This window comes from Megalops cyprinoides, chromosome 11, assembly GCF_013368585.1.
Source record: "Megalops cyprinoides isolate fMegCyp1 chromosome 11, fMegCyp1.pri, whole genome shotgun sequence".
Lineage (NCBI taxonomy): Eukaryota > Metazoa > Chordata > Actinopteri > Elopiformes > Megalopidae > Megalops > Megalops cyprinoides.
This window is the reverse complement of record NC_050593.1, coordinates 4,069,047-4,091,911: the sequence shown is the minus strand read 5'-3', so window position 1 is coordinate 4,091,911 and position 22,865 is coordinate 4,069,047. Positions and strand designations below refer to the sequence as shown.

Genomic DNA, 22,865 nt, shown 5'->3' with positions numbered 1-22,865 from the left:
TCTGAAAATGACAACCAAACTCAGTATTTGCAGGGCCAGGGGAAACTGACTGGTAGCAGAACAACCTGTTTGACTTTTTCAGGCACTGTGGCTGCAATTTATGTTTCATAATTGCTTTTGCCTGCCGCTATCATTATCTTCCTGTACTGTGTATCTTTGGATATCAAACTAGCTGCAGATGGCCCAGATTCATACCATCCACAATGTGCTTCATCAGTGCAATGATTTTGAGGAAGTGTCATGCTTTGTTTGTACTCAGTCTACATACTGTGTACACTTTAATGAGCTTTAATGAGCTGAAATAAAAAAAATGTAAAAGTTTTAAAAAAGAAGATAATCTTCTTATATGTCTAAGATAATACCTACGATAACCCTATTAGTGTGTACCTGTACAGTGCCTCATGAATGTAGCAGCCATTGTAAACAAAGCAGAAAATTATTTCAACTGCAAATGACCTACACAAATGTTACCCACAGTAAACAAAGAATGGGTGGAGATTACCATAACCAAGCAAGCAAAGAAATTTTAACTTATGAAAACGTGATCGTTTTTTATGAAATGCTTAAATTGCTGTTTATACATGCAGCCTCCCCCAAGTTGTCAAGGTAGAGTGAGTAATGATTCAGTGGGATTCAACTCTGTCAGTTTTAATCAGACATTTGACGGATTTGTTTTGTGTATTTGAAAATGTTTGCCTGTTATTTTCATGGCCATTCTGTTCTTTGTCTTTAAAACCTTGCTTTCAGTATGTCCTAGGTGCAAATTGTCTGTAGACTGGGGGAAAAGCTGTCTACAGAACACAAAATCCACATTATACAGTACTGTCAGTCATCATATTACTGTGGCTGTGTGTGTAATTGCAAATGCGGCAGGCTTGTTGATGCATGCAGCTCAAGGTCACTGTAATATTACTTTGACGCTGACAATGAATAGAGGATGGTTTTGAAAACACATGCAGTACACCCAGTTCACTGTAAAGAAACCATGAAACCAAGAATGTATGTACAGTCTCTCTTGCCAGAATACAGCTTTTACAAGCACAAAAAACACTACAAAGGGCAAACCTATGAAGATTTTATAAATATTTTTATTATTTCGTTTCTTAGCATGGTTGCTTAGCATAGCATTTAGTTGTTTACACTCTTACTGACTAATATATTTAAAATTATCCAACTGAAGTTTTAGCAGTTTAGGCATATTAGGCTAAGCAGCTACATACAACAACATTACCCCATGTGGGAATCAAACAAATGACCTTTGCCCCATTCCTTACCACTATGCCACACTTTTGTAGTTGATAAGTTAGTCACTTAATTAATTAAATTATAATATATATTAAGTAATATATATTAAGTCTTCTACTGACTAGAGATGCATAATCTTAAAATGAAAAATGTTTACTTTGTTACTCTCATCCCTTCAGATCAGACATGTTATTGGTGATTTATGTTTTCAGTAAATTGAGATTGTAGAATAAATTCATTGCACAAGACCATTTCACAATGATTTCCATACATTGCAGGTTGGACAGATCAACCCCACAGTCAAGCTCTATGTGGTTAACTTAGATGGAGCATCACAAACAACAGAATTGCGACCTCCAAGCAGCTTTGAGAAAAGGTATTTTTAGAGCATCATTGGTCTCAGGTGACAGTGAAAAGATGTTAATTTGATCTCAAACTTTACATGAAAATAATGAACCGAGTTCCAACATTAATTATATAGTTATCTCAGATGATTACCATAGGTTAGAATCATGTGATTTTGTTTTCTCATGATGTTTCTCAATATGCCACAGTCTTGGGCTCCCAAGTAGCCCAGTAACTAAGCTGTTTTTCTTGAGCACAAGCTGAGCCCTATGGCCCTTTTATGATGACCAAGAGCCCACAGTGGCAGGTAATATTGACTTCATTCTGCCAGAGATATGTCAACAGCAGTTGCTCATGAAACTGCTCTCAGGCACCCTGTGACCAATCAGGTGCTTGCTGGCTTTTCAGGTGACATCAGCAAAGCCAATAGGCCATGTCAGAAAGCCAATAGACACTTAGCTTATAGTAGCACAATGAATGACTTATAGTGTGAAAAACATTTGCAGCTGGCCTGCGAATGCATTGGATGACTATGTGCGCTCTGCCCCAACACTTCTGCATGAGCGTAGTAGCTGTCACAGTGGGGTGAGCATGAGCATGTATGTATCCAGCTGGCAACTCCAAAAAGAGGGCTAAAAGGGAGGGGGTGGGGAGTAACCTGCAAAGATTCCTGCCCACACTGTTGTGCTTCTTCTGTCCTCTCTACAGTCAGTACTACATCGTCATGGTGAAGTGGGTCACCAGCTTGGCGGTCGCTGTGCGGTGGCTTAACCGTGCCCAGAACACTTCCATTCTAACCTTGTGTGATGCGACAAGTGGGGATTGTGTCAAGGCAGGTGCTCTAAATGTATTCCACCGTACCATTGGTCATCTGACTGTCAGGTTGGTCAGCCCTGGAGCCCTGGGATAAGAGTGACCATTCTAATTTTATGGTCCATTCTAATAATTATTTTTCTTCCACCCTTAATTTGCTCATTGTCTGTTGTGTTGTTTACTGTATACTAATATAGGGCTGTCCAACATGTGAAGAGTAAGCATTTAAACTGCATTAAAATAACATGATACAAAACATGTCAGATTTTGCCAATTGTGCACAAATGTGAGAGACAGATAATTTGGAAAAGAAGGATACTTTGCCAATTTTGCTAAACAATGTCATACACATAATATGTTGGACATATGTTTCAGAAAGATAATAAAACATTTCAACTTGCTTTCAATAATCACTAATAAAACAGACTTACTAAAAGGGGAAGGAAGTGATCTTTTCTTTGTGACCTGGAAGTACTTCAAACATTAATGCCTGAATCTGTAATGTTTCAAGAAGAGAATAGTGTAAATCACTCTCACCTCTAAAGGATTGTGAAATCAATGCCTTTCACCCCTGTAGATTCCACACATTCATTGGCACAAAACGTCAATGTCCTAGCGCACACTGTGTCAGCTTTCAGGCACCAGTGATAGCCGTCAACACAAGCTTGAATTGTTCTCGTTCCTAGTCTCGCCTGAATACCACAATTCCCCGAAGAGCTGGAGAGGTTTTGATTCAGAGTCAAATGAAGTTTAATTGCCTTTTAAAGTAAAATAAGAACTCTTCTGGTTCTCCAGGGCAGAAATACATGCCTCCTTGTACAGCGTTTGGTGCATGGTGGCATTATAGGGTTGTATTATCATTATTATTATTATTATTATTATTTACTGACAAGGGCTTCCCTTTTCTTCCCCAGAAACATGTGATGACATCAGACACCTGGCTTGACAGACAGGTAAACTATAAGGTTCATACAATAACCTAGGACATGCAGACATGCTTGGCGCATGTTAAAAAAATTCATCACTATTATGCAATCACGCATTTACTCTGTACTGGAAAAAAAGAACATTTTAAGGATTATATATTATGTGACAGTAAAAACGCTATGCTTTGCCATTGTTCTTCAAATCAGAAACTGAGTATCAAAACAGGGAATCTCCCAAGAGACCAGACAACCTACTCAAAAATAGTTTCCCTATTTTCACCTTTTAACAATGCTCATGTTCAAATGGAATTTAAGATTACTTTTCTTTGATGTTTTCTCGCTGCATGTCTTGTCTAGTATAGTATTGTTTTCCACAGAAATTCTCAATAGGAAAAACTATATCCTAAGAATACAAAATACTGAAACCAGGAAAAAATCTGTAGGACAATATGTGATCAGCATGAGAGAGACCTTTTTCTTACGAGAAAACAAGAAGCATACACTTTCTTATTTCGAGAGAAACAATCCTTCCAGGGGGGTTTCTTACCCCCTAAATCCAAAACATTGATGGCTTGCAGTGCGGGCAGCAATTTCACACGGGATGTTTTTACTAAAAAGCAACCTGTGCCTTTGATACACCATCAAGCCTGATGAGTAGAGAGAGGCAGGCCACTAAAAGCTCTGCTGCAGAGACTCCCCATCCTCTCCGAATACTTGAGAAACATAAAAAACAAAGGCTGTGAAATGACCTGTGACCTCATTTTGTTATGCCACCAGGATATTTCCTCCCCTGTTCCCTTTTTTCATTTTTTTCTTCCTCTCCCAGGATGAAGAGCCAGTGTTTTCAAAAGATGGGAGGAAGTTCTTTCTGACAATGCCAATAAAGCACGGTGGACAGGGAGCCTTCCGTCACCTTGCGATGCTGTCCGAGCAGGTTGGTGCTGGAGAAGCATTATATTGCATGTGGCATGTACCATTAGAATGCTATACGTTAATGTTAGCAGGATACACAACAATGTGCTAACATGGGTTTCCAAACCATATGTATATAGTACCTCCCAGCTCACAAGATCCAAAATAGCATGGTCATGCGCTTTCCCACTTGATAACCATTATCTTATAACCCTAGCTCAAGGCAGACATACTCAGAAAATTTTATGTCTATAAATCTAGCTACTTACATTGGCTTCCTGAAACAGTGCTCTGACTGAACTCTTTTGAGAGTAAAACTGTGTTCATAATTTCTGCTACTGGGTGTGACATGACTCTTTGATTTATTGATTTATTATCTGATGCCCTTCCGCAACCTGTTTGCATCCTCTTTCATACACCATACGTCACAGGCTGTTGCACGATTTCAATGCCAATAATGATGATGGCCAGTGAAGTTGCACAGTAATGAAGGGAAATGCTATGTTCTGAGAGTCAGACAGAAGGCATGATGTGTTGAGATTACTGTTTAGGCAGCCTACCTATTCTGCTGAAACCAAAGTCTTGGACTCAGTCTATCTGTCTCAGCATTATAGAACCAGAGCCACTTGGATCTTGGACCTATGGACGGACTAGCTATATATTGCTGTCATTGTTGTTATAGTGCCTTAGCAAGTCATTTACACACGCGCGCACACACACACACTGCATAATGCAATAATACATACATGTATAATGTGTAATAAATATGATGTGTGTGTGTGTGTGAGTAAGAGAGACTTGCTATCAAAGAACAGGAACTACTGCCACAGATATGAGTTTATTTCCATCATACCAGTTCCTCAGACCATAGTTAAGGCAGGCCCTTGTCATGTTCATCTGTGTGAGATAGATGGGATAGACTCATTCTCACTAAGCAAGATGGATTGGTGTTGTTCATCCATGAGAGCCTATGCCATGCAAATTTGTACCCAAACAGGTGGAAAACAGGGTGTCACATTACTGTAACAAATCTGTCCAGCTGAGCGTGTTTCTCTCAGTCTCCTCAGGCTCTCTCACAGCCAGGCACTGAGAATGACTGTAACAGTGAGGGACAGCTTTATGCTTTAAATAAATGGCATTAGACAAAGCTTGTGAGAAAAAAAAAAAAAAACATTAGCTGATGAGTATCTGTCACCGGAACTGTAACATCCTGCTAGTGTGATGCCTTGTGATGTTCTGCTGACCACAGACTGAACAGGAGGACGTCAATATTCGTCACCTGACCTCGGGGAACTGGGAGGTGACACAGATCTCGGCCTACGACGAGGCCACAAACACAGTGTAAGTGAGACCAGCCACCCCCGCGGCCCGTCCCACTCCTCAGCATGAACATGATGAGTTATGAATTATGAATGACAGATCAGAACTACATCGCATCAGGGAGTGAAGGGTACAGCTGTAGAAAGCAATAATCAGCCGCTTAATGAGCGTGTTCCTTCAGAGAGCCTCACATGTTAAATTTCTGTCCCCAGCTATTTCCTCAGCACAGAGGAGGGCTCCACTCGAAGGCATCTCTACAGGTCTGTGCCTTTGGCTTGGTTTCATGTCATTAACAGGTTTCATTTTTACACTCATGCTCATGCTTAAAGTACACCCTGGGTACTTGAGAAAAAAAACACCCTATTACTTCTACTGTACACTTGAATTGGAGCCAGAGCTTCAGATTCAAATTACCTGGAACAATGAATATCCATGAAAAAATGAACCACAGGGGAATATGCACTGAGTTAATGGCCCTTAAAAGGCTAATTTATAAATGGTGTGCCTAACCATTTTCCCTGTGTTTTCTTTTTTTCTGATGTTGTATTACAGAAAAGAATGGTCATTGTCCTTTAAAACCTCTAAGGTAACTCATTTTGCAATGGGCAAAAGAGGGGTTAGCTGATGGTCACCCAGTGGGCCACTCATAGGTCCATAGGTCATTCAAACTGAGTGCCAGTTGTGGAGTGTCTCGTTGAGTAAGTAATTTTTAGATGTGTGAGCTGATTCCCAGGTACTGACCCTACACTGAGGCCAAGTGTGTTATAGAGCAAAGTGTCAAGAGAGTAGGCTGCCAGATCGATAAGGCATAGGTTGAACAAGACAAGCTGTGGTATTTTTTTTTTCATTTTTTCTCTCAAGGATGACCTTTTATATTTACGATGAGCTTTTATAGATTTTTCATCGATTTATGTCACATTGTTGTGATTTTGTGGCTGGGCTCCAGGTTGTTTTATAGTGGTTTGTGAGAAAAAGTTCAAGAATACAGCCTAATTTTTAACAATACAACAAAATAATAAGCATTGCAAGGATATAAAGAATGTAAGTTGTTATGCTATTGTTATTATGATTTTTCAGGGCGATATCTGATTGCTAGATTGTTTAAAATATATCAAATGACATGTTTCCCACCCATTATTACATGGAATAAAGTAACTACAGTATGTATGTAATGGTTGTGCAGCAACAGCGCTGTTGGTTTTTCAGACATTTCAAAATAGCCGCCTGTTGTGGAATGACCAAGAAGCGAGGGAAAAAAAAATGAGGTCAAACATTTGATGATGATGTGATGGTGGTTTATTTTTCCCAAGCCCGTGACAAGTGAAAGTAACATAAAATAATAATAAACTAACAATGAAGAAAAAAAAGAAAAAACACAAGCAAACAAAATGCAAACAATAATCGCCTAAGCAGGCAAAAAGAGAACACATCAATTAAGCCACTGCTCTCAATACCACTACACTTTTAGCCAGCCTGTCCCCTACTGACTGAATGTTGGTCCTATAAAGGAAATCAGCCATTTTGGACTAAACTAAGCAGAACAAAATAAATCAATCAACTCAACAAAGGCCATAACCCAATAGATACTGGCAGACTGACATTACCCTACCACATCTAAAATGTTTCATAGGTATTTTTGCTCTTTACAACACAATACAACTCAATTGTAAAAGATTAAAAAGCAACCACCGGAATCTCCCCCACAGTCATCTCCCATGTTAGTCTCGGGTTCTTTGGCTGATGGAGTCCATCCTGCTGGTGCCCTGCCCCCCCCCCCAACCACAAACATTTAATTTACTTTAGCTGTAAAAAGAGGTGCAATTGACAAAAAAATTGTCAAAGACGTAGAAATCCTTAACCATCCAGTTGGCCACCCTACATGTTAAGACATTCCGCCTGTATCCTTGTTGGTGAGTAGAGTAAGTGATTTGGGTGTGTTTGGGAGGAGGCAAACAAAGGAGCCAGTGAAATAAAATGTCTTTTCCTCCAGCCTGGGAGATGGTATGTTTGCCCCGGACATTCTTGCTTAATTTACCGAGGTCCATGTAATGGACATGCACTCCGTTACACCGCTATCATACTATATCCTGTAGGTCACATCTGGGACTAAACTTTTAAGTACTTGTTACTCTTTCCTTTTGACCTCACTCCTCTCCTCCTGCTCTTTCCCAGGGTGTCAACTGCCGACCCGTTTCACCATGAGTGCCTCACCTGCAACCTGTTCCGTCACAAATGCACCTTCTACACTGTGGACATCAGCCCCAGTGCCCAACACGTTCTGCTTAACTGCAAAGGTAAACGCATAGAGCAGCTCCAGACTAGCATGATTGTGGGCTTGCAGTTATATGTGTCTAGTTGTGTCAGCATGTGGTATCTGATCTTGCCTAGCTTTAGAATCATATAAATGTCTTTGCAATTCTGTATATTCTGTATATACTGTATATATATATATATATATATATATTTATACACACACACACACCGATGAGCCAGATCATTATGACTACCTGCCTAATATGCTGTTGGTCCTCCGTGTGCCACCAAAAAAGCACCAACCCACCGAGGCATGGACTCTACAAGACCCCTGAAAGTGTCCTGTGGTATCTGGCACCAAAACATTAGCAGCAGATCCTTCAAGTCCTGTAAGTTGTGAGGTGGAGCCGCCGTGGATCGGACTTATCAGTCTAGCACATCCCACAGATGCTCAATCGGATTGAGATCTGAAAATTTGGAGGCCAGGGCAACACCTTGAACACTTCATGTTCCTCAAACCATTGGCGAACAATGTGTGCAGAGTGGCACGACGCATTATCCTGCTGAAAGAGGCCACTGCCATCAGGGAATACCATTGACATGAAGGGGTGTACCTGGTCTGCAACGATGTTTAGGTTGGTGGCACGTGTCACATTGACATCCACATGAATGGCCGGACTCAGGGTTTCCCAGCAGAACATTGCCCAGAGCATCACACTCCCTCCACCTGCTTGTCGTCTTCCCACAGTGCATCCTGATGCTATCAGTTCCCCAGGTAAACGGCACACACATGCACGGCCATCCATGTGATCTAAAAGAAAACGGGACTTATCGGACCAGACGACCTTTTTCCACTGCTCCAAGGTCCAGTTCCGACACTCGCGTGCCCATTGTAGGCGCTTTCAATGGTGGACACGGGTCATCATGGGTACTCTGACTGGTCTGCGACTACGCAGCCCCATATGCCACAGGGTGCGATGCACTGTGTGTTGTGACACATAAAATTTTCTGTGACTTGTGCCACAGTAGACCTTCTGTCGGTTCGGGCCAGATGGGATAGCCTTTGTTGCCCTTGCGCATCGATGAGCCTTGGGCACCCAACACCCTGTCGCTGGGTTGTGGTTTGTCCCTCCTCGGACCACTGTCGGTAGGTACTCACCACTGCTGACCGGGAGCACCCCACAAGCCTTGCCATTTCAGAGATGTTCTGACCCAGTTGTCTGGCCATGACAATTTGGCCCTTGACAAAGTCACTCAGGTCTTTACTCCTACCTATTTCTCCTGCATCCAACACGTTGACTATGAGAACTGATTGTTCGCTTACCGTCTAATCTACCCAGACCTTGACATGTGCTCTTGTTTGAAGATGGTCAACATTATTCGTTCACCTGTGAGTGGTCATAATGTTTTGGCTCATTGGTATATATATATATATATATATATAGTATATATGTATGTAGTGTCTTAAAAAAGTATTCAGCCCCAATCCTTTTTTCACACAAATGATTTCCACAACTTGACATATATACATGTCAATGTAAATAAACCTGTGTTCTGTCTTAGTGATTCTGATTTAGTGATCTTGCTGTACTGCAGGTCCAAGCATTCCAAAAACCACAGTGCACAGACTGAGTGATCTAAGCAGTAAGTATGGTTTGAATTATGTTGATTATGTCGCCATGACCTACTATGTCACCAAATCATCAATTTTACAGTTAATGACATTGATGAATGAATGACTGAATGGATGAATGGATGAATTAATGAAATTTATACAGCATCTAACAGTTTACAGTGTTGTTCTTACTACAGACAGACATGTCAAATAGAGTAATTTGTTTACTCACTTCAGCATATTGACACATTCATAAACAGTAAATGTACATAATGGCAATGGAGGTATTACTTTAATAATGTACAGTAACATCCCTGAAAAACATTTTAGACCAAATTCAATAAACCAGATGAATGCACACGACTCACTGATATCTGTAGACATGAATGGGTTTGATTTGAATCTTTTTTTTTTGTATTTTAAGTAATGTACATTAGTAATGTTCTTGGGTCTTACAGATGAAACATTGCTAAATGCTGAATCAGTGTAGCTTTAGACAAGAGTGCTGTGAACACACAAATATCTGTGCAAATCTGTAATGCACAACATTGTGCTAACATGGTTTCCCAAATCATATATATATATATATATATATATACAGTGCATTCAGAAAGTATGCAGACCCCTTCACATTTTTCACATCTTCTTATGTTGCAGCCTTATGCTGAAATTCTTTAAATTCATTTTTTTTCCTCAACAATCTACACTCAATACCCAATAATGACAAAGCAAAAACAGGGTTTTAGAAATTTTTGCAAATTTATTAAAAATAAAAAATTGAAATATCACATTGACATAAGTATTCAGACCCTTAACTCAGTACTTAGTTGAAGCACCTTTGGCAGTGATTACAGCCTCGAGTCTTCTTGGATATGATGCGACAAGCTTTACACACCTGGATTTGGGGATTTTCTGCCATTCTTTTCTGCAGATCCTCTCAATCTCTCTCAGGTTGGATGGGGACCCTCAGTGGACAGCCATTTTCAGGTCTCTACAGAGATGTTCATTTGGGTTCAAGTTCGGGCTCTGGCTGGGCCACTCAAGGACATTCACAGAGTTGTCCCTAAGCCCTTCCTGCATTGTCTTAGCTGTGCACTTAGGATCATTGCCCTGTTGGAACGTCTACCTTCAGCCCAGTCTGAGGTCCCGAGTGCTCTGGAGCAGGTTTTCATTAAGGATATCTCTGTAATTTGCTCCATTTAGCTTTCCCTCAACCCTGACCAGTTTCCCTGTCTCTGCCGCTGAAAAACAGCTCCATAACAGGATGCTGCCACCACCATGCTTCACCGTTGGGATGGTATTGTGCAGGTGATGAGCGGTGCCTGGTTTCCTCCAGACATGACATTTAGAATTGAGGCCAAACAGGTCAATCTTGGTTTCATCAGACCAGAGAATCTTGTTTCTCACAGTCTGAGAATCCTTTAGGTGCTTTTTTGCAAACTCCAAGAGGGCTTTCATGTGCCTTTACTGAGGAGAGGTTTCTGTCTGGCCACTCCGCCATAAGACCCAGAATGGTGGAGTGTTGCAGTGCTGGTTGTCCTTCTGGAAGTTTTTCCCATCTCCATACAGGATCTCTCGAGCTCAGCCAGAGTGACCATCAGGTTCTTGGTCACCTCTCTTACTAAGGTCCTTCTCCCCCAATTGCTCAGCTTGGCCGGGCGGCCAGCTTTAGGAAGAGTCCTAGTTGTTTCAAACTTCTTCCATTTAAGAATTATGGAGGCCACTGTGCTCTTGGGAACTGTCAATGCAGCAGAAAATTTTTTGTAGCCTTCCTCAAATCTGTACTTCGACACAATCCTGTCTCTGAGCTCTGCAAGCAGTTCCTTCAACCTCATGGCTTGGTTTTTGCTCCGATATGCATTGTCAGCTGAGAGACCTTAGAAAGACAGGTATGTGCCTTTCCAAATCATGTCCAGTCAATGGAATTTACCACAGGTAGACTCCAATCAAGGGGTATAAACATCTCGAAGATCATCAAGAGAAATGGGATGCACCAGAGCTAAATTTCAAGTGTCATAGCAAAGTGTCAGAATACTTATGTCAATGTGCTATTTCAGTTTCTTATTTTTAATAAATTCGCAAAATGTCTAAAATCCTGCTTTCACTTTGTCATTATGGGGTATTTAGTGTTGATTGATGATGATAAAAATGAATTTAAATGATTTTAGCATAAGGCTGCAACATACCAAAATGTGAAAAAAGTGAAGGGGTCTGAATACTTTCTGAATTCACTGGAAATACACTAAAGCATGCTTCTCATTTACATTTATTACATACATTTCATTACATAAATACATTTATTAATAAAACCACTGTGAAAAATTAATCTCAAAGTGCTTGGAGAAACAATGATGAAATTTACTGTTAATTAAGAATGACAAGGAGTTAACGAGCTTCGCTGCAAGATATGTTTTCTGTTGAACAGCCATTACATATTGATTGACTAATTAACAATTAGGAGAGGAAAATGCTGCACTGGCAGACTATAAAAAGATGCATGAAAGATGTATGAATAGTAACATGTGCCAGCAGTAGTGTATTCAAAAATAAGGAGAATGGAGGAGTGGAACAACATCTTTTTTCTCAGGTTGCTTGGATTGTTTTTATGCTGTATACATTGTGTGAAGAATGTATGAACGTGAACATGTGAGTGAAGAGCCAGATGCTGTTGGAAAGTTTTTTTTTTTGGTGACAAATCTAAAAACATTAGAAAGATCCGAGGTCTTTTCACTGTTTCTCTTTTGTGTTCCTACTGGGTACATGTGTCACTCCCCTCTCTAACAGGTAACCTCACATTGGAAAGCAACAGGGAGCTCAGAGAGGCCTTGAAGTACAGACGAGTCCCACGGAGAGAGAAACGAACACTGCATGTGAATGGCTTTGGTAGGGCACCGTTCTGTCTATTGATCATGGCAATACCTGCTTACCTGTTAGCAATACTGATGATGACAGTGATAATAACCTTGTTGCTTTTGGCATCATTATTGCTGACAGTCATATTTTCATCATAATCTTCAGCACTGCTATGGTACTTAGTTGGAGAGAAAGAGAGCAACCCTGGATGTTGTTGCAATGTAGACTTCCCTGAGATTTCTGTTGTATAAAATCAGTTCGCCTACTTTCTAAATTGGGAAACAGCTCTGACTTTCAAAACAGGAAAAAAAGATCTTTATTGTTTGGTTTGGAGGAAACCACCACGTAGTTTGTAAAACCTTGCTGTGTTTGAAGGCCATTCTCTTACAATTTTCATGCGACGTCAAATGTCCTGAGCATTTCTGCATGCAAAATGTGGACACAGCAGATGACGGACAATTTTGAGGATTCAGTCTGTGTCTGAAAGCAGATGAAGGGGTAAACACATAAAGAAAAACCATTAAAAATGGGTGCCGGGCTTGGTAAACCTGCCAAAAGCTTTTCACTCCATTGATGTAATTAGAAAGGAGAGCGTGCCACATGAGCCCTCCTCTATCATCTGAGCACAGATGTATGTACGGTGGACTTAATTTCATCACAGTGATCCAGATGGCAACAGAATTATGCTTCTTTGCAAGTTCTTGTTTGGCAAGGCTGCTCTCTGTTGTCAATTTAAGATATGTTAAACTGGTGTATTGTGACTAGTTCTATACTGGTGCATCATAAACAATGAAGTTCCAATCAAATATTCAGGAGGAGAATTTGCATACAACCCCTTCACAATGAACCAAACCGAGACAAACTGATCCCACCCCTGAGTATAAAAATGGCACTTACTGCTTCCTCTCTATGTCAGCTCTTAACAGCATCCCTCCTCCACCCCATCTCCCCCTTTCTTTTCCCAGTTCATAAAATCCAAACAAGGGGTCAACAACCATGGCCAGGTGTGATCCTTTTGTTGGACTCCAAGTGACATAATATACCCCTACAACTACAACAAAATCCACCCTTTACACTTTGTATGTAAATTCACATCTACTGATTTTTTTTGTAAGGGGGATGTTGTTTTAATACAAACATGAATTGTGTGACACTTAAGCACATTAAAGGTTGGCCTTCAAGACAACAAAGGTGCCCTTCAACAAATTGATAGACTTGTATTTTTTCTTGCATTATTTTGATGTTAAAATCAGGAGGAAACTAGCAATAACAAAAGCCAGGCAGAAACAACTGATGAAGAAGAGTCCCTTGGATTACATCTAATATGTAATGAGTTAACATTCCCTGTTTTCTCTTTAATCTAACCCAAGCATTCCCCATGGAAGTGACATTTCCGGTGGACTTTGATGAAACAAACCAATACCCTCTACTTCTCATCATGTAGGTATCTTTTTATATGTATATGTGTCTTAATCTCTCTGAACTCAACCCTGCAGAGCAGCAATGATTGGGAAAAACCTTCACTCAGAGTTTATGTATGACTAATGTTTCACATCAGTTAATATTAAGGTATCCATTTGGATCACATTGTAACAGTATATCATGTTAGTGTGCTGGCTTTCATAATAACAAGCAAAAACATATGTGTTGAAACATAAATACTGACCAATGTCCTCCTTAATTGTCTTGGTAAAAGAGATACAATTATGAATTCTGAGTTTTCAGATTGGTGACATGTTAATTAAGTATGGATTAAGGAATGTAACCTCATCACTGCAGTGTAAATTCTGTGAAATTGTTATGTAAGTACAGGTTTGATACACTTCACAATGTGAGACAGTGTTGCTTTTGTTTTCATTAATACCATTTTAAAGATGCCAAACACCAAACCCAGCATTACCCTAGTAGTTATTTACTCACCTCATATGTTTATGAGTACTTGCATAGTTGTTACAGAGTACCACAGCAGAGTGTCATTTCCCTTTTAATAAAGTGTGACCATCTGTTATACATGAAGTGTGTTCTACCCACTCAAATGTAAATTATTCTGAAATTAGTCATGCGTGAATGTACTCATACGCTCAATTTGTTTGGCTGCAAATCTTCAGTTTACTTAATTGGATCAATTGATTATCTAGCTCAGTTCAAGTCTGCCAATTACACAAATTCAAAGTGTATTTCTACATTGTTTTTCAGTGACAGCACCCCTGGTGGTCAATCTGTGAAGGACCACTTCATGCTGGACTGGGACTCAGTTCTGGTTAGCTCGGACCTCGTCATTGTAGCCCGGGTGGACGGCAGGGGGGCCAAGTGTCAGGGCCAGAGGGTTCTGCAGGCCATCCACCAGCGCCTGGGGACTGTGGACGTGCAGGACCAGATAGCAGCAGTCGAGTACGTGCTGGAGGAATTGGTTCCCCAATTAAAGAGCAAGTGCTGAACGGATCCTTCCTCTTTTAATGGCCCAAGTCCCCAAAGTTTTTATTGATTACCATTAAAACATCAATTTCCAAGGGCAGGAAGTGATTGAACTCAATCATTCTGAAGCACTCCATCTTGTGTTCGTGATTTCCACTATTGATTTCAACCAATGGGAGCAACAAGACACCACTCACTTAAGACCATGGCTTGTTCAATTAAAGCACCTCACCCTTAATTGTTGCACAGAGACTGGGAATATTGGGGATTTCTCCATTGCTATTCAAAGATATCAGAAATAAGGAGTAGTGCAGTGTATTGGTCATGGATCTTAACTTGTTACCAGACAGTTACAGGCTCAAGGAAATTCAGGTAGAAATTTGTCTGTAGAAAGATCTGTAGAAATTTCAGGTTGTACCTTCTTTTCCTAGTCCCCCATCCTCCACCTCCCCGTCATACATGCAGGCACCAGAATTCTACTAGATTAATATGTACAGAAATCCTCTGTCATATTAGACAGAGGGAGTTCATCTGTCTGTTTAGGTCAATTGCTCTCCTCCATCAGCCGTAAACATAAACGAGCGAGTAAGAGAGAGCGGTAGAGAGAGACAGGCCGTAAAATCCTCCCCTATGGCAAACAACAGCTCCTGGCTTCCTGCCCACTCGATGTCGGTTTCAGGCATTTGGAAGCACGATTAAACAAAACACCTCAATTTCAATAAATAACGCAACCCCCCCCAAACTCTAAAGATATTGCTCCCTACGCTTCTATGGTCGGAGTCAATTACCAAGACAGTAAGTCAATACACAGCCAGACGCAGGCCTCATGATCGCCACAAGGAAGGGGGATGTCTGCCACATAATCTAGCAGTGGCTTTATTAAGGCTCTGTCCGCATGCCTACAGGCTGATTTAAAGCGAATGTGACACATCCAGGCAAGCCATTATTATTTCATAGCGATAAAGGCATGAGTAGGACCATGATATGGATGTCAACTAACGGCACTATTTGCTCTGCGGTCATCTCACAAAGTTTGAATAACGTTCAATTTTAATTTATAAGACATTTATTATACATAAATAGATGACATGCAGACATTAGCCGAAGACACAGTGTGACTTTGCCTTGTCTTTATTCATTTATGAAGAATCTTTAAATGCAAGGAGCCCATTCATTAACATGTAAAAGTCATGAATTAACTGCTTATAAAGAGCACCTTGTTATGAAGAATGACTGATTGTTATTCATTCCTTGCCTAAAGTTAGTGGCCATTCATTCACTAGGTTCAGTTTTCATGTCATGTCTGCTACTCTGCTAGGTCCCTGGCCAAGCTGTCCTATGTAGATGAAAGCAGAATTGGGGTCTATGGAAAGGTAAGCACAGGGGTATGTTTCACTGTGTGTGGGCTGAAATTAAAAATAAATCTTGGTTTAATATAAGGTATTGGTTTGCATTTAGGGTCTCATTTTGAGAGATTAAGGGGCCAAACCATAGGCATAACCCCAGTAGAAGAAAGAAGAGAAAACTCCAGTACATTTTAGTAGCTGTGTTTATGAAGTGTGTGCATTTAATGTGTTCAGTCATGACACATTAATATACATTTATAATGTATTATGATGAATTTTACCTGCTCATAACAACCCTTAGCATTAAAGATCAGCAAATGATGTCTTTGGTTTAATGTCATAACAAATTTAGTTGCCTATATTTTACCAATAATTTTATTCTATATGTTCCCCCACCACAGGTGTACGGTGGCTTCCTGGCCTCCCTCCTCCTTCTCTCTCCAGGTACCTTATTCAGGTGTGGGGTTGCCGTGGCACCGGTGACAGACTGGAGACTCTACGGTGAGCTGCACCAAGCCCCGCCCTGCACAGATGTCATGACACCACTACCTTGATTACCCTGCGGATCTGTAGCATGTCACTACACAAGAGAAATCACACTTTTGCCTCATCTGAAGAAATCAAATAAATGCATACATCCATACAGGCAGTAAGACAGTTAGCATAATATGTTTCATAAATAATGACTGGGTTGTCATGTTAGACCACAATGTTGATTTGATTGTATTCCATGTTGAGAGTAGTAAGTGCTTTACATAATGTGCATTCCATTTCAATATATGACACCAGTTGCAAGTCATAAATACAAGTCACTTTCTGTCCTTGGCAGAGAGTAAATAGCAGCCATCTAGCAGACAGCTAGCCAGCTAACAAAGCTCCTAAACTAAAGATGACTAATAATGCTGGTAGAACCACATGATTTCAATGGGACACACAAAAAAAAATATATAAAAAATATATATAAAAAAAAATAATAATATATATATATATATATATATATATATATATATATATATATATATATATATATATATATAAACTTGCCCTATCATTGAAATAATGCCTTTTGTGCCCGCACTCACAAGTGTTTTTACTGAGTCATAGAGAATATTTACTCAGTACTTGTGAGGCACTTGCTGTTTTTTTTTGTACATTAACAACCTTTTCTGTTGTGTATGTTGATTAAAATACTCACTGTCCTTGATACTATGGATATTGTTGATACATGATACCTGATATATATTTGTTACATATATGCCCTTTTCTTGTTGTCCCTGCACTAAAGGATGCTTTGGGTCATTTCGATAATAACATTGTGGTTGCTTCTGTTTTCATACATAGAGAGGATAAAAGAGTAAACTAGACTTGAATAAAAATTATAAAAGGTTGATGAGTCATGCTGGCCTTGAGTGCAACACTGCCAGCGGCATCCAAAGCAACTGTTAGCAGTTTTATTAAGTATTCCTCTACACAGCCCTCCAATATTAATGTAGACATGACACTGAGGTCACTGTTATATTTATCGAGCATTACAGAAATTCAGAGGAGCCATTACAATATTTCCTGTTTTAGCTTGGAAAGAAGTTATTTCCATTGCTTTCTCGATGTGTTGAGCTTCATTTCTCAAAGAAACCAATTCCATATGCAGCTTTTTTAGCAGTCTGAACATGAGATGTCAATACTATAAGCTGTAGCTGTGCTCCAAAACACTTTTGTGTCACCAGATTAAACACCAGTTAAGATGTAATCATGGAGCTGATGTCTGCCATATATTTGCATCCCAGCATGCACTGCTGGGGAAAAGCCTGTTACAATAAATAATATCATGTTTCAATGGGTCAAATTGTGTGCACATATTAATACTGCATGCCAAATGCTCTGCTGCCAGCTAAAAAGAAATAAATCGTTAAATAAAATGTTTCACAGTTGTTAAGTTACTCAAGAGGCATGTGACCAACCTCTAACATTTTTCACATCACTGCATGCTGGATCATATGCAGATTGTCCATCATATACTGATGTTTGGATCAAGAATACAGAGATGCAGATGTATGTTAATTTTGTATACTATTCTAACAGTGTTAAGCTTAACTAGGGGGATAGCTCACATTTCTAAACCCAGATGAAACTTAGTATTTCAGTTGTTTTGTAACTAATTCTAAATAACTGGATGAGTATTGATTTATGACATGAGTTTTTGTATTTTTTGAAAAGGCTCGGTGTTCTCAGAGCGGTACTTTGGGTTCCCTGCACAAGAATTTCGTAAATACAATGTAAGTCTGACTTCCCTCTGCTTCTAAGTGCTGATCAAAACCAACATTTCATAGAAATACTCCTCATTTGCTTGGTGTGCAATCTGCATTCATGGCAGCTTACACAGTTGCTGAAGTAGTTGCGTGAGGGCACATCAGTGATGCACCGCTTGGGAATTGAACCTGCATCACCCTGGTGGGAAGCCCAGTTCACTGATTAAGCCAACCCATTTTTTTCCCGACAGATCTCCAGTCTTCTTCCAAACATCACAGGGGCAAGCCATTCCAAATTCCTTATCATCCATGGAACTGCTGATGGTGAGCATGTCACTCTGTTAAAACCAGCTATAGAATGTAAGTCATGGCAGCTACTTCATTTATGACTTAATAGGTTTTTCCTCTCTATCTTAAAAGCCCAGTTTCACCCTTGATATTAATTTTCCATTTCCCTAAGTTATTGCACTGTAGTTAAATACGCATATACTATGTAATTGAAAGTGAGTGCTGCGTAACTCTTTTGCAGTCTCACATTGTCACATAGGCTGTTTAATCGTATTAAGGGTTATATTTAGGGCTGGGGTAAAGTTAAGAGTTTGACAACATATAGGGTAAAGCAGAGATAGGAGTTAGGATCAAGGTGAGGGGGTGGCAAGGGTTATTCAGATAACCTGTGTATTTACAGACATCCCACCAATCTTTTCCATTTTTACTGTGAGTTTGTGTGTACTGATTTGTTGTCACACACTGGTTAATAAATTAATTACAATACAATGTTTCACGATCTTTAAGTTACTCAAGAAGTAATTACAGTAATCACAGTAAATAATTACATTGAATATAGTACAGTGTTACACTACTGAAGACAAATTAACATAAACCTATATCCAACCCATAATTGTGAGTACTTCTTTTAATCCACACTTTCAAATATTTTTACTCTAAGCATCATTAGAGATGCAGGATCTTGAAAAACTAACTGTTTCATAATTTGAGGTAAGAACAGAACTACAAAATACACCCTGTTCAAACTCAAGGTCCCAGGGGTGTAACACCAGTGTCTCCATTTACATTACATAACTATTAAATTCATTTAGCTGGCACTCTCATCTAGATCGACTTCCGGTGCAAGAGAACAGAAGGGTATCCATTCAATTTAAATAAACAACAGTGTCAGACCAGGCTAACAACACTCCTGGTCAACTGAGTGTGAGCACAACACCATTCAAGCCCTACCACAAGTTAACTTGTGCTAACCTGAAAACAGACAGCCTAGAAACCAAGGGCAGTCAAGAACATACTGTACCATATATCACACAATCATTAGATCACAGTATCCATAACACATCATGACACTACATGTGAAATAAACAGCAAGTAATACAAGTAGCAGGTCTTAGGGGGTGATTGAGGTGGAACTGAGATGCAGTCTGAAGATGTGGTCTTCTGTCCGCATTGGAAGTGATTCTGCTGTCCTGACCCCTGTGCAAAGTCCATTCCACCACTGGGGGACCAGGACAGTCAGACATTGTGGCTGAGAGGGAGACCCTATTGGGAAGGGACAGTCAGTTGCCTCAAGATTGCAGAGCATAGTGATCTGGGCAGTACATATAAGACTGATTGTAGGCATGAGGGGGCTGTCCCATTCATTGCCCTGTATGCCGGGACCAAGGTTTTGAACTTAATGCAACAAGAAGCCATTGAAGTGAGATTCGGAGGTGTGTGATTTGGATGAATTTAGATGGGTTGAAGATGTGCAGCTGCATTCTGGATTAGCTGTAAGAGTTTGATGGAATAGGCAGGAAGACAAGCAAGGAGTTACAGTGGTCCAGGCATGAGAGAACCAGGGCTGGAACCAGGAGTTGCATATAATACACAGTGAGATAGAGGTGGTTGCTTCGGATGTTGTACAAAAAGAATCTGCATGCCAGATTCACCAAGGCAGCCTATGAAGAGAAGGGCCATTTTGACCCCCTGGTAATCAGTGCAGGAGCCATTTTCAAGCCTGGGTTGGACACAGGGACAGGTTGGACACAGGAACACTAACCCTGTGTTAGTGTTCTCTTTGTACAGGGTTAGGTTAGAGGCGGGTGTCACTTTTGTCTGTTTTGTTTTCAGGTAGTTAGTGTAGTTAGGTTTTGTTTGGCTCTGCCACCCTTTTGTTTTGTAGTCAGTTGTATGTTTTGGGTGACGGTATTCAGGGTTGGTTTTGTTTTGTTAAGTTCTTTTCATTGGCTCCGTCTGTTGTCCTCTCCCCTTTTCCTGTGTATATTCCTCATTGTAAATAGCTTTGTAAATATACTGTATCACGCACCCTTATACATTTCTTCCGTGTCTGTGTGTTTTTCCATCTCTGCACCATCCAAGCCAGTGGTGGTTGGTTGTTTTCTTTTGTGTTGCGTCCCTCACCCATATCACTGGACGCCATTACACATCTGGGACGTAACAACCATATTTAAAATATTGAGTATGACTCTGCTGGAGACTCAAACCTCAACCTTCTGGAGCAGCGTGGAAACTCTCATCAGAAGGCCGTCTGACCAGTTCAGTGCATTAATCCCCTGTCTAGTGCCAGCCAGGCACAGATGGGCTCCCTCTTTGCGTTGGACTCTGCTCAAGGTTTCTTCCTTTAGCTGGGCAGATTTTTCTTGCCACTGTAGGCATAGACTTGCTCTTAGGGGTTCAGGCCCGGGATCACTGTAAAACTGCTTTTTGACAAATTCTCTAGTAATGTAAAAAGCACTATACAAATACAATTGAATTGACTTCAATTGAATTAATCTACATAATTAATTGTCAAAAAGTGTCAATTGGATAATGTGGAAGCTGCTTTTGATGTGGGTGTATGGGTACGGATCTTTGGCTTGGAGTCTGATGGAGGGATTGCACTTAGCCATGAGACCAAGGTTGCTCATCCCCAATTTAGACATCATAAACAGGGAACAAAAGGGCAGAGATGGAGTGGAAGAGGGATGCTGTGAACAGCTGTGAACAGAGGTGGTAAATGGGATGGTTATATTTGTAGATGGGACCAGTTTATCTTGTATTGGTTGATTGTGTTGGGATTGTCTGAAAATTCCTCATCCGAATCTTCATTTAGAACTTCAGTTGACCACTCACATAGCTTCACAAGCAACATTGCATTCACTAAGCAAGAATGGGAATATGGGACAACTCCCCCACCTGAACCAAACTGTCCCTCTCTTTTCCAGCCACTGTCCATTTCCAGCATACGGCTGAACTGGTGAAGTTCCTGTCGAAAGCCAACGTGAACTACACATTACAGGTACTCAGCTACACAGTGGCTTTGTCCTTATGGGCCCACTTTTCTTTCTTATATGACCTTTAAATTTAACATTCTAAAAGACCTAAAATTACATTCATTTTATCATACAGTTTTTCTTCAGTTGCCCTTAACCTTGAGCATGCTGCAGGGCAAATCAGAATGGTTGTATGTGATCTGGAACTGGATATTTGCTGAGGCCTGAAATGTGGCATGTTTATTAAGGACACTATAGCATTGCCTTTTTTGGGACGGAATGTATGCCTTCATCATGCTGGTTATGTTAACATGTCATGTTGGCTAATGTGATTACAATGACTGTTCCGCACGTGAGATGAAATGCACATAAGACCATAAGGATAATGACCGAAACAGGCCATACCCATTATTTGCTTACCATCTGGAGTGAATCTATCAATGTGCCCAATCTAGCCTCAAAGGATGCCAGAGTGTCTGAATTTTTTTTCAAATCCTAGCAAGTTTTTCCATCCATTTATGTAGTGTCACATTATTGTTGTTGTTGTTATTATTATTATTATTATTATTGAAGTAATTTAATTGAAACCAATTTAGTTTAATTTATGTCATCAAGATATGTAATTTCTCCACCTACCATTAATTTTTACACCACACACGCTTGTTGTCTGGAGAGACACCCTGATACAAGAGTGGCAGACATCCATGTGTTTCTCCTTGCATTCTGGAGGGCTGCAGTCCTGCAGGTTTCCCAGTTCCCTTTAAACCATGGACACTCTCTGAACTGGAGAGGGGGGCCGAGTTGTTTCAACTAAGACAGTGATCAGTTGAATCAGATGGTTGAGTGCCTGGAGAACAGAGAGTAGATGTTATGGCCCTCTAGGACCTGGGTTAAATTGCCCTGTAGGCACTGCAGCCTGCCAGGGCTAAGGTTGCGTAGCTCTGCAGGCTCTGCTTTGCAGGCTTCCATGACCAGGGTCAAGTAGCCCTGGAGGTGCTGCAGCCCTTTAGGACCACTTTTACTGTACTTGCCTTTCTAACTCAACCACCAATAGTGCAAAGGCTAAGTATGCTGACTGCACTGTGCAACTTTATCCTAACAAATAACATGTAATAAATTGGTCTTACTGTGACAGCAGTGTGTGGTTGTAGTCGTATGTTTTTTATTTAACAACAGCATAATCAATTAAAATACTTCGCATTATTAATGGTTGCACAGACAACCTTATCCACAGCATCTTACATAAATTACATGTCATTTTATACAGCTCGATTTAATTACAGAGGTAATTCCAATTAACTGTCTTGCTCTAG

General features: G+C 40.3%; 1 protein-coding gene across 1 annotated transcript in view; it reads left to right on the top strand.

Moving 5' to 3' along the window:
* LOC118785798 (inactive dipeptidyl peptidase 10-like) overlaps nt 1-22,865 on the top strand; it is a 70,120-nt gene that overhangs the window by 46,553 nt on the left and 702 nt on the right. The window contains exons 10-25 of the mRNA XM_036540734.1: nt 1,524-1,621; nt 2,299-2,422; nt 3,318-3,356; nt 4,156-4,263; nt 5,491-5,582; nt 5,774-5,821; nt 7,734-7,855; nt 9,411-9,458; nt 12,214-12,312; nt 13,653-13,722; nt 14,479-14,673; nt 16,016-16,070; nt 16,445-16,544; nt 18,258-18,316; nt 18,541-18,613; nt 21,505-21,578. Coding sequence (XP_036396627.1) covers nt 1,524-1,621; nt 2,299-2,422; nt 3,318-3,356; nt 4,156-4,263; nt 5,491-5,582; nt 5,774-5,821; nt 7,734-7,855; nt 9,411-9,458; nt 12,214-12,312; nt 13,653-13,722; nt 14,479-14,673; nt 16,016-16,070; nt 16,445-16,544; nt 18,258-18,316; nt 18,541-18,613; nt 21,505-21,578 — 1,404 coding nt within the window. The remainder of the gene's footprint in view (nt 1-1,523; nt 1,622-2,298; nt 2,423-3,317; nt 3,357-4,155; nt 4,264-5,490; nt 5,583-5,773; nt 5,822-7,733; nt 7,856-9,410; nt 9,459-12,213; nt 12,313-13,652; nt 13,723-14,478; nt 14,674-16,015; nt 16,071-16,444; nt 16,545-18,257; nt 18,317-18,540; nt 18,614-21,504; nt 21,579-22,865) is intronic.